The sequence below is a fragment of the Ochotona princeps genome, unplaced genomic scaffold, assembly GCF_030435755.1.
Source record: "Ochotona princeps isolate mOchPri1 unplaced genomic scaffold, mOchPri1.hap1 HAP1_SCAFFOLD_121, whole genome shotgun sequence".
In the NCBI taxonomy this organism is placed as follows: domain Eukaryota; kingdom Metazoa; phylum Chordata; class Mammalia; order Lagomorpha; family Ochotonidae; genus Ochotona; species Ochotona princeps.
Window position 1 is genome coordinate 151,492 of NW_026696772.1, and position 13,776 is coordinate 165,267.

Sequence of the window (13,776 nt, forward strand, 5' to 3'; positions counted from 1 at the left end):
CACTAAAAAAGGAAAGCTGTCTTCGCGCTGGCTCCGCAGCCCTCCCAGCAGGCCCGTGGGGAGGGCGGCGGGCGGGCCTGCGCGTGCGGGAGCGTCCCCCAGCACCGCCCCTGCTCCTAGGGCTGCAGCTGCTGCTCGCCGACCCTGCCCCCTGCGTGCGCGCCACGGCCGCCGAGACCCTGGGCCGCCTGGTCAAGTTCGCCTGACGCTGCCCACAAGCCCGGCGGGGGTGGCCCCACCCTCCCCCCCTGGGCCGCCTGGTCAAGTTCACCTGACGCTGCCCACGGGACCGGCGGGGGTGGCCCCATCCTGCCCTAAATAAAGTGTTTGTCCCCCACCCCCGGCAACGGTGTCCTGAGCCACGCGCAGTGCTGGGTGGGGATGGTGCTTTGGACTCCACAGGACACGGTGGCAGGACACGGTGGCCGGGCACGGCCTGTATTGGCCTCGCAGGGCACTAGGTGAAGAGGCGGACCGTGCCATCCGCCCCTGAGGAGAAGATCCAGGGCTGGGTGGGGTGGAAGGCGATGTCCAGCACGCCCAGGTCGCGGGTCAGCACATGCCCCTTGAGCACCTTGACGGGCACCAGCAGCGGGTTCTGCAGCAGGTCACTGCGGGCAGGGAGCGAGGGGTGAGGCAGGGCACCCGCACACCCTGCCGCCGTGCCGGGGAAGCAGAGCTGGGAGCCGGGCACGCACCTGTACACCGTGCCATGGCACACGATCACGCTGCCGTCGTCAGAGCCAGACGCGAAGAGCGGGTATCGCGGGTGGAAGGCCACTGCCCGCAGCGCCCTCTTATGGTGCCTGTAGGGCCGGTGGGCTCAGGAGGCAGGGAGGGAGGCTGGGCAGCGCCCCCCGCCCTCACCTCAGCACCGTGCCCCGCGCCCCCCGCCCTCACCTCAGCACTTTGTAAGGCCTGGTGGAGAGGTCCAGGTCAAACCACGTGAGCTTGCTGTCGTAGCTGCCGCAGATGAGGTTGTCTCCTGTGGGGACAGACGGCAGTGGCAGCACCCGGCTGCAGGGCCCCCCACTCTCCAGGTACACGCTCCCTCACCTGCAGGGTGCACGGCCATGCTGGAGACCCACTTGCAGTTGGGCAGCAGTTTCTTGGTCAGCTCCTGCCGCAGCAGGTGGTAGAGGCGCACGCTGCGCTGGGAGGCCACGAACAGGAAGGGCCGGCTGGGGTGGAAGGCCACTCGCTGCACCTGCCCGTGGCTGCGGCGGAAGGGGCTCTGACTACGCCGCCGGCTCAGCTGATGGATGAGCACCTGGGTGTGTCCCTGCGCGGCCAGCACCACGGCCAGGTAGTCCCCACGCGCGTGCCATGTCACCTGTGTCACTGGCTGCAGGAAGGTAAGGCCGGCTGAGTGATGGGTGTGCTGCCCCCATCCCTGGCATCCCCGCACTCCCAACCCCACACCCCGCACCTTGTCATGATGGATGCGCAGCCGGAGGCCTTGTTGCCGCTCCTCTTCAGAGGCTTCCTGCCAGCGGGCAGGCTGCATGGCTGGCTCCTCGGCTGGCTCAAAGGTGCCCAGCAGCTGGTCAGTGCCAGCCACCACCAGCCTGTCCCCCAGCAGTGGGTTCAGTAGCAACACCATGTCCTCCCTGCAGGCGGGGCCATGGCAGCCTTAGCATGGCCCCCACCCCTGTCCCCCACCCTTGCCTTCCCCTGGGGCCCCCACTCACATGGCCACAGCCACCAGGCACACAGCAGGATTGGGGTTCCAGGCTACACTCCTCAGCACGCCCCCCACAGGCACAGTCCTCATGCAGCGGGCAGTGGCCACCTCCCACAGCCGTAGGGAGCCGTCATCCGAGCCTGGACGAGGCACACGGGACCCTCAGCACCAGGCACTCCCACCACCCGCCCTTGCCACCTGGCCAACAACCCACCTGAAGCCAGCCACTGGCCTCCCGGGGAGACACTGAGGCAGCGGACGAGGTCACTGTGGCCCCTGTAGACCTAGGGGAGGGCAGGGAGGCAGTGAGCCCACAGGCCCAGGCACCCCATCCCTTCCCAGCCTGTTCCACGCCCACCTACCAGAGCCTGGCATGTGGGGAACGGCTGCAGGTCCCTGGGCCGGGGCAGCTTGGGGATGAGGTCCTCGGGGTCCACGTTCACCTGGGGACAGCACCGGTTCACTGCACCCCACCCCCGGCAGGCAGTGTCCACTCACTCCTGCCCCCACCCCAATCCCCCACGCACCCTCATCTTGCGCTGCCGTGGACATAGGTAGAGGTCAAGACAGCGCTCGAAGCGCTCGTGGATGAAGCGGGCGTAGGCAGGCACAGCACGGAGGCTGGGGAAGCTGCGGGCCAGCAAGCTGGGCTTGCGCTCCTCCGGGTCCTGCTGCTCCCAGGCCAGGCGCTGGGGAGGCAGGAGATGGAGGGGTGAAGGCGTGGAGGGGCATCACGTGGAGTGGGGTCATGGCCGCCATGCAGGCGCCCTCCACTACAGGCTCACCTCTTCCTCACTGGGCAGGTACTCGGGTGGGGGGTTGTAGGACTCGGCGTGGCCAGGCAGGGCCAGCTTAGGCGCAGGCACATGCATCTTGTGGCGCCCCAGCACAGCATTGGGGTCCTCCTGGGCCCAGAGGTCATAGAAGCTGGGTGTGGAGTCCCGGGGCCGCCGGGGCTGAATCCATCCCATCTTGATGGCATGTACTAGGCGAGAGACCTACAGAGCCAGTGGCAGGGAGGTCAGGGGGACGGGGCCGGCCAGCCGGGGCCAGGGAGACAGGGCCAGCCAGCTGGGGCTGGGGCTGGCCGGGGGGACAAGGCCGGCCGGGGGGACAGGGCCGGCTGGGGGGACAGGGCTGGCCGGGGGGACAAGGCCGGCCGGGGGGACAGGGCCGGCTGGGGGGACAGGACCGGCTGGGGCATGGTGGCAGTAGTACCGCACCTTCTCCTTCTCCACCAGGGAGGGGATGAAGCTGCGCTTGTCCGCTGGGCGATTCGTCACGGGGTGGATCATGATGTCTCCACTGAAGAAGTCCACTACGGGCTGGGGAGGTGTGTGGGCGGGTGAGCTCCAGGCCAGCCGCCGGCACCTCCCCAGGGCCAGGGCCTCTGCTTACCTCATACGGGTCGAAGCCCATGTCCCCAAATTGGCCGCTCTGCAGCCGCCGCACCAGGGCCACCTGCTCATCCGTCAGCCGCACGTCTCGTCCCGTCATCCGGTCCTGCACAGTGCGCCTGAGGCCACCACGGGTGTGACACGCATGGTTGGTGTGCAGGGCCCCCAGCCCCCACCCCTGCCGCCCACCCCCGCACACCAGTAGTCAGGGTCCTCCATCTTGTCCAGGAACTGGTCTAGCTCGTCCCGTGTCCGCAGGGGCTTGTAGATGCGCCGGCCGTCCAGGTCGTAGCCCACGTGGGGGAAGTCGTCGTACCACTCCAGGGGCACATTGCCCACCGTGTTGCGGATGTCCTGCAGCCATCACAGGGACACCAGCGCCTGACCCTGCCCGCCCCAGGCTGGCCTGCTCTGACGTGGCACCGGCCGGCGCTGAGCCGCACCTTCCCACTTTCCACTGAAGTGGTGCCAGCCCAAAGCTCCCCCCGCCTCGGATTCCTTGGCCAGGGCTCTGGGCAGCCACAGACGGGGATGACCTCACCGGCCGCGGCTCCCCCCGGCAGGGGCCTTAGGAAGAAGTGGGCAGCTATGAGGGGAGGCGGGGGCCAGGGGAGACCCCAGGACCCACTATGGGTGTCAGAAGCGCCTGCCTTTGGCTTGGTGACAAGTGCCCCCGGCACTGCCCCAGGGTGGGTGCAGTGGCCACTCCTGGCTGCAGCCCCTGCCAGCCACCAACCTCATTCCTCCCAGCATGGGTATCACTGCCCAGGCAGCCAATTCCTGCCACAGTAGCCATGCGTGGGTAGGAGGGCCCCCAGGACCTGTGGCTTCAGCACCCCGCACAGCCCCACCCTGGCCAATGGCCCTGCAGGCAGATGCGCGTTTTCTGTGGGGGCTGGGCACTGGCCCTCAGCTGGCAGAAGCAGGAGAAAGGAGAGGTGGGGTCGCACACCCCCCGCAGAGCCGGGGCCAGCCTGCAGGGCAGGTGCAATGGGGCAGTTCCACTGGGGAACCTTGGAGCCACTGCTGTGGGGGCCAACTCCTGACCCTGCCAGACGTGGTGCACCAGGACGGACATAGGGACGGGCAGACCGGGCGCAGCAGGGACAGCCACGGGGACTCGGTTCTGCAGGGGTGGGGTGGCCACTGCGCGAAGCCGGGGACCCCACCCCCAGGCCAGGAGACTGGAAGGCGCCCCAGAAGCGCGGCCTGGGGAGGCAGAGGGACCAAGGCCCGCAGGCCTCCGGGGGCGGGGCGGGGCGGGGCGGCCGGCGCGCGGGGGAGGGGCCCGCCGCTATAAAGGCGCGCCTCGCGGCCCCGCAGCAGCCCGGGACGCACGTGTGCGCGCCGCCCCGGCAGCCGCCACCGCGGGGCGCAGCGAGACCCCGCGCCTCCCCGGCCCCGGCGGCCCCGCGAGGCCCGCGGCGGGCGCAGGCGGCGGCATGCGCGGCGCACGGCGGAGCTGACGCCGGCCCCCGGCCCACCCAGCCTTCGCCATGCTGCGCTCGGCGCCGCCCGGCCGCTACCTGTACCCCGAGGTGAGCCCGCTGTCGGAGGACGAGGACGGCGGCAGCGAGAGCTCGGGCTCGGACGAGAAGCCCTGCCGCGTGCACGCAGCACGCTGCGGCCTCCAGGGCGCCCGGCGCAGGCCCGGGGGCCGCAGGGCCGGGGCCGGCGGGCCAGGGCCAGGGGGGCGGCCGGGCCGCGAGCCCCGGCAGAGGCACACGGCGAACGCGCGCGAGCGGGACCGCACCAACAGCGTGAACACAGCCTTCACGGCGCTGCGCACACTCATCCCCACCGAGCCGGCGGACCGCAAGCTCTCCAAGATCGAGACGCTGCGCCTGGCCTCCAGTTATATCTCACACCTGGGCAACGTGCTGCTGGCCGGGGAGGCCTGCGGGGACGGGCAACCGTGCCACGCCGGGCCAGCCTTCTTCCATGCCCCGCCCGCGGGTAGCCCGCCGCCCCCGGCCCGAGACTCTGAGAACGCGCAGCCCAAACAGATCTGCACCTTCTGCCTGAGCAGCCAGAGGAAGCTGGTGAGCATGGTGTGGGGGGGCCCAAGGCTGCAGCTGAGGGGGGGCTGGGGACAGCATCCACTGATTTACAGCCCCCGCTAGGCCCGGTGGCACCGTGGAGCAAATCCCCCCAGCTTCCTCTCCAGACAGCGCCACTCCTGGGGCCCGAACATCTGGGAAATTTAATTTTACAATTTCGGCTGCAGCAGTGTGCTCCCCTCCCCAGAGCTCAGGGGGAAACTGGGGGCCTGGCAGGGGTGCCGCAGCGCACCCCGTGGGGAGCCAGAGGCTTGGGCCAGCGCTGGGCCCTGCCCAGGCCTGACCCTCATCCCCTGCCCTCCACAGAGCAAAGACCGGGACAGGAAGACGGCCATTCGGAGCTAGGACGAGGACCATGGAAGCGCAGCCTGGCGTGGGCCCTGCGGGAGCCTGCCTGCCAGGCCTGCCCGGCCCCAGCCCTGAGTGGGGCCACCGGACACAAATGGGGACACAGGGCACTAGCAGGGGCTGAGCTGCTCCGGCCGGCAGAACTCTGGGGCCTCCTGCCTGGTGCGCCTCCGGCTGCTGCATGCTGCCATCTGTCTCTGAAAGAATAGAACGTCTGGAAATGCCGTAAAACAGACTGTACTGCCCAGTGGATGCTCACACTGCACCCCTGAGGGCCTCCCCCTGGGGGAGGGGTGACAGGCCTGCCCCCCATGCACCCCGAGAGGGCCGTGGGCCCCCCTGCCTGGACAAGGAGAGCGCCCATAGCCCCCAGCAGCCCCTCCCATGCCGGGCACAGCTGGCCAGCCATTAAAACCCTGCAGGTGACGACCACAGTTGAGTTCGACGAGCAGAGCAGGGAAAAAGGGCGCCACCTCCCCTCCTCAGCCCGGCTTCCGGCAGGGTGGGTGGGCGGGGCCTGGCCGGGGCACCAGGTGCGAGCCAGTCAACTGGCCCAGACAATGACGCCCTGCCCCAGGCTCCGGGGAGCCCAGGTGCCTCGGCCCACATGGGCATCCTGGCAGGACTGGGCTCCAGGGACCCTCGGAGCAGGAAGCGGTGGGGTAATTTTGGAGGAAATTCTCAGAGCCAGAGCCGCCACGTCCAATCTGATAGAACTACGGGACAGAGTCGCCGCCACAGCTTTCCTTCACAGAAACCCAACCCCAGATTTCCTCTCCCTAATCCTGCAGGAGCCTCCAGCTGGCGGGGGGCGGGGAGCAGGGACCTGTGGGATGAGGGGGTGCAGCCAGAGCTCCCTCGGGAAGCAAGGTCACGGAGTGACCCGACGGCCTAGACGCTACCTCCCTGCGCAGCTGGCTCCAGGTGGGGGAATCCCTGGTCACCCTGCCAGACCCACAGGCCTCCCATGTGCAGACCTGGGCCCCAGGGGCACCCATTGGCAGAGGACCCTCGCGGGAGGGCTGCACGAGGGACCCCCAGGCGCCTAGCTGGCCGGGTGCGGCACGCGCTGGCTTAGCCCTCCGCCACGGGGCTGACTGCCGGCTGCAGCTTGGCCGGCCCCAGGCCTGGGCAGTGGGCCCGGCCGCTCCCCAGCCGCACCGGTAGCAGCAGCAGCAGCACGGCGGCCACGGGCTGAGCCAGCAGGAGGAGGGGAGGAGGGAAGAACACTCCGTCACCCACTCAGCTCCAGAAACTCAAACCAGACCGGGGGCGGCGTAGGCGCACCCATCAGGCTGCTCCGGCTGGCAGGTGCAACCCGGCCACCCCAGCCAGCACACTACAGGACAAAGACCTGGGGTCCCCTCTGCATGGGCCCCACAGAGGCAGCTGCGGAAGCAGGCGGGGGCCGGGGGGTGTGGGGCTGGAAACGCTGGGCCCCGCCTCAGCTGTCAGCCCCCTGTCCCCAGCCTGGGGCACGGGCTGATTCATCACCAGGCGGTACCCAGGCCAGCAGCCCCGCCCTGCTCGGCACCTGTGGACTGCCAGGAAACACATGTGACCCCTGTGGGTCAGCCACCACACGTGCCCAGCAGGGGCACCCACAGGCCCGGGTCGCTGGTCCCACAGGCAGCCCGTGGGCTGGGCAGCGCCCCCCCAGGACACCGCCCCCCCAAGACACTGCCGCCGCTGCCTAGGGCTGCCTTGGACGGATTTTTCCGCTCTGGAGGCGCCCCTCCCCTCCCCCTCCCCCTCCCCAAAGTGGCTGCAGCTGTCAGGACCACAGATTGGAACTGCAGGTACGGGGCTGGCCGGCTGCCCACCTCCCTCCCGTGTCTGTCTGCGAGAGAGGAAGCCGGCCCACCTCTGGAATCCTTCACTCTCTCCTCATTCTGCCTCTCCCACCTGTCCCCCGGGAGCTGGGGGTCAGCCGCCCGCGCTCCGTCTCTCTCCTCCGCAACCCCTCTCCGATTACAATGGGGCAGTGTTCAGTGCCGGCTCCCGCACCAGACCCCGCCCGCTGGACACCACTGGGCCGTCCAGCACCTCCTCCTCCTCTTCCTCCTGTTCCTCCTCTTCCTCTCTCCTTCCTCTTCCACCTGGTGCTGCTGGGAGCTGCCCGCTGGGCTCCCCTGCTCATCTGACCCCACACAGGGGTGGACTTACCCAGGCCCAGAAGGGTCGGAAGGGGTTGCCACAGAGTCCAGCAGGCAACCCACACAGCGAACCCTAGCCCTTAGCCCCCTCCTAGCAGGGGACCTGCCTCTTGTCCAACAAGTGGCCCTCACCTCCATGACTAGACAGTCCTGCCCCCTGTCTGCCACATGCTGTCCCTGCTGGCCTGCTGAGTGCCCAGCAGCCCCCCGGGGGTGGGGCGGGGGGAGCTGGCAGCTCTCCCCCAGCAAGGGGCGAGAACAGACGTCAGGGGGCCACCGGTCCTGAAAGACTCCATGGGGGCACCTAGACCCCCTCGCCCTGCCCATCTGAGGGGACAGCCCCACAGGGGGTCAGCCACAGGTCACGGATGCACAGGCCCACAGGTGCCCAGCAGCTTCAGGAGGCGCTCACTGCAAAAGCAGGCGGGGACCAGGCCAGAGGGCCTGTGAGAGCCCGTCCAGCTGCCCGACCAGAGACAGGCACGCAGGCAGGCTGGCGTGGACGGCCGCCAGGGCGGTCTGCAGCCGGGCGCCCTCCGCAACAGGACGGGGCGGCCGCTCGCTCCCACTGGAAACCTGAGCCGCCAGGCGCTGCTGCCAGCAGCGACGCAAGCGAGTGCGGGGCGGCGGCCAGGCCGCGGGCGGGGCCGGGGGACCAGCGCTGGAGCAGCTGCCGGTTCAGTAGCTGGGAGAAGCCATTAACGGCGCTTGGCGAGAGAGCAGACGGATGGCGGCTGCGGATGCAGACGGGCCGAGTGAAGGCCCGGGCCCAGCGCGCCCCCTGCCCCGGCCACGCTCCCACCCCCACCTGCCGGGCCCCAGGCTCCCCGGGGGTGGCCGCCCCAGCCCCCAGCCCCCTCCCGGACGGTGGGATGAGGTCACGTCTGTGACGCCTGGGTGCGGAGGGGCCCGGCGAGGCGCAGCTCAGCCGCTCCTGGGGGCTCGGGGACACCCCCAGGCCCAGCAGCTTTCAGGGCAGGAGTACAGGGGGCCACTGCGTGAGCAGTGCGCCTGAGGGTGCCGGGGTCACCAAGAGGGGACCCGGGGGCGGGCGCGCACCTGCCAGGACCCTCCTAGGTGCCAGGGAAGCGCGCCCACCCGGACAAGGATGCGGCCAGCAGCAGAGAGTGCCCCCCGAAGCCCCTCTGGACACGCCGCACGGGGGACGCGGGGGGCCCGGCGTGACCCTGGGCAGGGGCTTCGGAGGGGACGCGTGCTGCGGCACTGTCATTCGGCACTGTCATTCGGCACAGATGGCAGAGTCATCACGGGGAAGCAGCCCCGGCCCCCCGCGAGCAGCGCCTCCCCCTGGGCAGGCAGGGTCAGGCGGCCCCGCCCCCGCATCACCGGCACCGCAATCACCACCCCAAGTCTCCAAATACAAAAAGTTGCCGACAGGATGTGGCTGCCGACAGCCGGGGGCCGGGGGAGGGGCGGCGGCCGGGAGCTGCGCCGTGCGCCCCCCTCGCGAACGCGCCCGCGGCTCCGGCCAGGAAACCAATTTATTTTGTTTTGTCTCTGTTCTCGAGCGAGCGGCAGAGCGCAGATCGGGCGGGCGGCCAAGGCTCCAGTGGCCGCTGCCAAGACGCGGGGGCGGGGGCCGAGCCGGCGGGGGAGGGGCGCGTGTCCCCCGCCGGGGATAGCCCGACGGCCGGCGAGCGGGCGGGTGGCCAGGGCCTCCCCAGAGCAGGAACTGCTGCCACCCCGGGGCCACCAGGGAGGGCAGAGCAGAGCACTGACCCTGGTCACCCAGCCTGTCCTTGGGGCCCGTGGAGCTCCCCCAGCCCCTGAAGACAGACGCCATGCTGGCTACTCCAGGTAGCAGCCAGGGCAGGCCTAGGGCCTCCTGCCCGGGGGCATCACTGCCCAGCCCACCTCTTCCCAGAGCTGCCCTCAGCCCCAGCCCTGCCCACCTCTCCCATAGCTGCCCACCTCCTCCCACAGCTGCCCTCAGCCCCAGACCTGCCCACCTCTCCCAGAGCTGCCCTCAGCCCTGCCCACCTCCTCCCATAGCTGCCCTCAGCCCCAGACCTGTCCACCTCCTCCCAGAGCTGCCCACCTCCTCCCACAGCTGCCCTCAGCCCTGCCCACCTCCTCATCTGAGCTGTCCTCCGCATACTCGTCCCCACCGCGCATGATCGCCTCCATCTTCGGGGCAGGAGGACCAGGGGCCCCAGCCTGTGGAGAGGAGGTGGTTACATGAGGGGGCTGCTGCAGATGACCTCGTGCCGATCCTGGGCTCAGGTTCTCAGACCCACAGCCCCCCACACCCCTAACACCAGAACCAGCTGTGTGGGACCAGGAATGGAGGCTGGAGGCCCCAGCTAGCCCCCAGGGGAGCACCTGCCCAAGGCAGCCTAGCCACCAGGCAGGGCCGGATCCCAGCCCCCGGGCTGACCCCAGCGCTGGATCAGTGTGGGCGTCCCTGACCGAGGAAACAGGCCAGGGCTCCTGCAAGAGGGCACCCCCGCCAGGGCCCCACTCCCCCCACATGGGCCGCAGCCCAAGGCCGGCTCTTCCCGGCCTGTTTGCCTCAGAAAAAGGATGGAAGACTTAAGTTTTTCTGCAGGCCAGGAGCAAGGCATTGGGTTTCCATGTCTCCCCAGCTCCCACTGCTAGCTGGGTGGAGTCAGCGGGTGGGGGCTCGGCCCTGAGCCCTGGCTCCCGCCTCCGCCCAGGATCCCAGCACCCACAGGCTGGCTCTGGGGGGTGCCAGGCCCTGTGCCCCGGCTCCCGCCTCTGCCCAGGATCCCAGCACCCACAGGCTGGCTCTGGGGGGTGCCAAGCCCTGATGCAGGCAGACCCCAGGCCTGGGCTGCAGGCTGTGATGCCAGGAAGGCGAGACTGTGTGCCAGTGCTGGTGCCCACAGGCCCTGGCAGGGGAGGCAGAGGCAACCTAGGGCTCTCCGTGTCTCCCACCACTGTGCTCCAAGGCAGGACAGGCCTCTCCCCAGCAACTGCACAGCACATGGCGTCCACCAGAGGGCAGCAGCGGCTCTGGGAAGGCCACTGCCCACTGGGCGTAGAGGCACCCGATGCAGCACGCTGGGAGAGAGCCACAGCCAGGGAGGTGCCAACCTGCTGGCTCTGCCAGGACCGTAGCGCCATCCGGGTCTCCCATGTGTGTGGCAGGGGCCTGCATCCTCGGGTGTGTGCTGGACAAGAGCTGGAGCTGGGCTTGTACCCAGACCAAGGGGTGTGGGATGACATCGTCCTGGGGCCCAGAGCCGGCAGTATGTGCAGCATGGGGCAGCCATGTGGCCCCCACACACGTACCACACCACACAAACCATCCAGCACAGACCACACGTACCAGGCACACACAGACCACACCACACCACACGTAGCATGTACACACATTCCACGCACACCATACACAACACCAACTCACACAAGCAGCTGTGAGAAGGCAAGTCGGGCTGCAGGTCCACAGGTGTAAGGTACAGCCAAACTCCTGCACACCCCAAGGTCAGGCAGGCTTGGGGTGCCTTTGTGCCAGACAGGCAGCCCTACTGACCTGGGCCCAAGTGCCAAGGCACACGGTCTTGGCTGACCGGTCTACACCCAGCACACTGCTTGCCAGGGGCCCAGGGAAGCACAGACCCTCACCTGGCCAGGGAGGGAACAGACCAGCAGGGGCTGTGAGGCAGACACAAGGACCCGCAGTGTCCTGCCCGAGCACACTCCAGGTGTGCACAGCACAGAAACTCGGGGGCATGGGGTGGGTGGGAGATGGCACAAACTCAGCACCCCCACCCTCTCCCGTGCCCACCCCCACTGTGCCACCTCCATGAGCCAAGAGCTCATGGCACAGGGACTGCAGGTCCCAACCTAGCAGGGACAAAACCCCCTGTGCCCAAGGCTAGCACAGAGGCACCACACCCCAATCTTCCCAGACCACAACCAGGGCCACCTAATGCAGGGCTCAGCCCCAGCAGACTGTGTCTCAGGCCAGGTGGTCCCAGGAACCCCACAGCCAAGGAACAGAGCTGGGGGACAGTGGCTCCCAGTGCCAAAGTCCTACAAAGGCCATGTGCTGGCCTGTGCGGGTCTCCCACCCAGGGGCCAGGGACCCGGTCACCAGACTGACCGCCTCGCTAGGCGCCTGGGCCCACTGCAGCCATGTGGAAGACCCAGATGAGCGGCAGCTCCCAGCTTCTGCCCCTGAGACGAGCTGGGAGTAAAGCAGCAGAAAGCCCCTCTGTGACTGCACCTCCCAGTCCCCAAGTCAACCCCACCAGAGCAGCAGCCCAGACCCCAGAGGATTCCAGTGTCCACAAGGTCCATGCCCCACCCTGGGCACCGTTCTTGGAATTTACCGTGTTCTCAACAGCCCAGCGGCTACAGCATCTCTGACCTCAGGTGCAGCTGCTCCACACCGTCCACAGGGGGTGGGGGAATGGCCCACACCGTCCACGGGCTGAGGGAATGGTCCACGGGGGTGGGGGAATGGCCCACACCATCCACAGGGGTGGGAGAATGGCCTGCCACCGGCCATGGGTGTGTGTATGTGAGGATACACAGAAGCTGCTGAGCACCCTGGCACCTGCAGCAAGTCAGCTAAACCCTCAGACACTGAGTGGGGGTGAACAGTGAGTCAGAAGGACCCTCCCCCAGCCAGTGGCCCACCGGGCACTGCAGCGGTCTGTAGCTGAGCCCTGACCCTGGCCACTCTCAGCAGGCCCGTCAATCCAGATGCAGCGGCCAGGAGCCAGGCACCACACCATTCTGCACGCCCCCTGGGAAGAGCGTGGCAGAGCTGGCAGACAAAGCAGTGGCCAGTACAGGTGAGGGAGCGCTGCTAGGTTGGGACCTGCAGTCCCTGTGCCCAGTCACCTCCTGCTGGTGGGGTGGGATAGACCAAGTGCTTGGGTCCCTGCACTCAAGTGGGGGACCTGGAGGAAGCTCGGCTCCAGCCCGGCTCAGCGCCGGAACCTGAGCAACAGAGCACCAGGCTCCCTTTCTAACTCTACTTTTAACATAAATAAACAAATCCTTAAAACAGAAAAGCAACACACAGGTTAAGTACACGTGACACTGGCGTCCTTATGGTGTTCTCACTAAATTAAATGCCTCCAGCTGCCTCACCCACCTGTGCCAGCCGCCCAGCGCCACCCTCCACGCCAGGGCTGCTCACCCACCTGTGCCAGCCGCTCAGGGCCGCCCTCCACGCTGGCTCCACCCTGTCCAACATCCTCCTCCTCCTCCTCCTCCTCCTCCTCTTCCTCCTCCGTGTCATCACTGCCGGAGTCTTCCAGGCCAGAGAACACACTCTCTTCACTCTCTGAGAGGCCGGAGTCGCTGCCCTCGCTGTGGCTGGGGACAGGATTGCTGAGGAGGGAGACCTGCAGGAAGCCCAAGCAGACAGGGGTCACTCCACAGCTGGGCTCCCGGCCCCTCCTCCAAGGACCAGGAGGGAGTCTCACCCAGCTCTCTACCCACTGGAAAGCGCAAAGAACCAGTCCCACCCAGCCCTTGTGGACACCCACCGCAGCAGGGTGGGCAGGTCACCGGGTGCAGACCCTGGCTGGGGCACAAATCCCAGCAACCAAAAGGGCTGGGCAGCCCACGCAGCCGGGGCCTCCGCTCCTCCCCAGGGCTGGGCAGCCCACGCAGCCAGGGCCTCCACATAGCATGCCCGTACACAAGGGAGGCCTGCCACCCAGCAGGCAGCTGGCGCAGGCCTTCCAGCGCAGGGACTTGCATTAGGGGTCCAGTGGGCAGTTGGTGCAGGGCCACCCCCGAGCCCTCTCTGCCTGATGCCCTCTGCCCCCCGAGCCCCCTCTGCCCCGATGCCCTCGCTGCCCCCCGATGCCCTCGCTGCTCCCCAAGGCCTCTCTGCCCCGATGCCCTCGCTGCCCCCCGACGCCCAGGCCCCCGCCCCGGGCCTCCTCCACCGGACAGCTGCGTCCCAGCACAGCGCGAAAGGCCACGAGCCCCAGATGACCGCCCCGCCACCCGCGCACGCCGTCAGCCACCTCCTCCTGCTCCGGCTCCGTCTCAGGACTCGGCCGCCTCTTCCTCGGCTGCGGCGCCAGAGCCTCGGCGCGCCCGCCTGCCCGCACACCCGCCATGCTTCGCCGGCCGCTTCCGGCAGACGCGCAGCCGCATGCGCACTCGGCGCCCCGGCC

General features: G+C 68.7%; 3 protein-coding genes across 6 annotated transcripts in view; 2 read left to right on the forward strand and 1 right to left on the reverse strand.

The window, feature by feature from the left end:
- MROH1 (maestro heat like repeat family member 1) overlaps nucleotides 1-245 on the forward strand; it is a 39,537-nt gene extending 39,292 nt beyond the window's left edge. For all 4 annotated transcript variants that reach the window (XM_058659429.1, XM_058659433.1, XM_058659431.1 and 1 more), the window contains one exon: nucleotides 121-245. In XM_058659429.1, the coding sequence (XP_058515412.1) occupies nucleotides 121-206 (86 nt within the window). In that variant the 3' untranslated portion in view covers nucleotides 207-245. The remainder of the gene's footprint in view (nucleotides 1-120) is intronic.
- Nucleotides 246-424: 179 nt separating this feature from the next.
- BOP1 (BOP1 ribosomal biogenesis factor) lies at nucleotides 425-13,756 on the reverse strand. The gene is made up of 16 exons (XM_058659454.1): nucleotides 13,624-13,756; nucleotides 12,787-12,990; nucleotides 9,737-9,823; nucleotides 3,281-3,435; nucleotides 3,083-3,200; nucleotides 2,908-3,009; nucleotides 2,470-2,682; nucleotides 2,212-2,373; nucleotides 2,047-2,127; nucleotides 1,899-1,968; nucleotides 1,692-1,824; nucleotides 1,430-1,610; nucleotides 1,057-1,345; nucleotides 901-985; nucleotides 699-806; nucleotides 425-611 (listed from the first exon to the last, which is right to left on the reverse strand). Exons 1-16 carry the CDS (start codon nucleotides 13,717-13,719, stop codon nucleotides 458-460), a joined length of 2,238 nt encoding a protein of 745 aa, XP_058515437.1. The 5' UTR covers nucleotides 13,720-13,756; the 3' UTR covers nucleotides 425-457.
- SCX (scleraxis bHLH transcription factor) lies at nucleotides 4,191-5,742 on the forward strand. Its single transcript, XM_012925606.2, has 2 exons — nucleotides 4,191-5,123; nucleotides 5,448-5,742. Exons 1-2 carry the CDS (start codon nucleotides 4,578-4,580, stop codon nucleotides 5,484-5,486), a joined length of 585 nt encoding a protein of 194 aa, XP_012781060.2. The 5' UTR covers nucleotides 4,191-4,577; the 3' UTR covers nucleotides 5,487-5,742.
- Nucleotides 13,757-13,776: the final 20 nt, after the last annotated feature.

What these genes read in the sequence shown, in the direction of transcription:
- SCX (XM_012925606.2), top strand. Translation starts at nt 4,578, where the DNA reads ATGCTGCGCTCGGCGCCGCCCGGCCGCTACCTGTACCCCGAGGTGAGC. An exon ending in TGAGCAGCCAGAGGAAGCTG is followed by an intron (nt 5,124 to 5,447) that starts GTGAGCATGGTG and finishes TGCCCTCCACAG; the next exon opens with AGCAAAGACCGGGACAGGAA.
- BOP1 (XM_058659454.1), bottom strand. Translation starts at nt 13,719, where the DNA reads ATGGCGGGTGTGCGGGCAGGCGGGCGCGCCGAGGCTCTGGCGCCGCAG. An exon ending in TGGGCTTCGACCCGTATGAG is followed by an intron (nt 3,010 to 3,082) that starts GTAAGCAGAGGC and finishes ACACCTCCCCAG; the next exon opens with CCCGTAGTGGACTTCTTCAG. An exon ending in TGCCTGGTGGCTGTGGCCAT is followed by an intron (nt 1,611 to 1,691) that starts GTGAGTGGGGGC and finishes CCCCGCCTGCAG; the next exon opens with GGAGGACATGGTGTTGCTAC.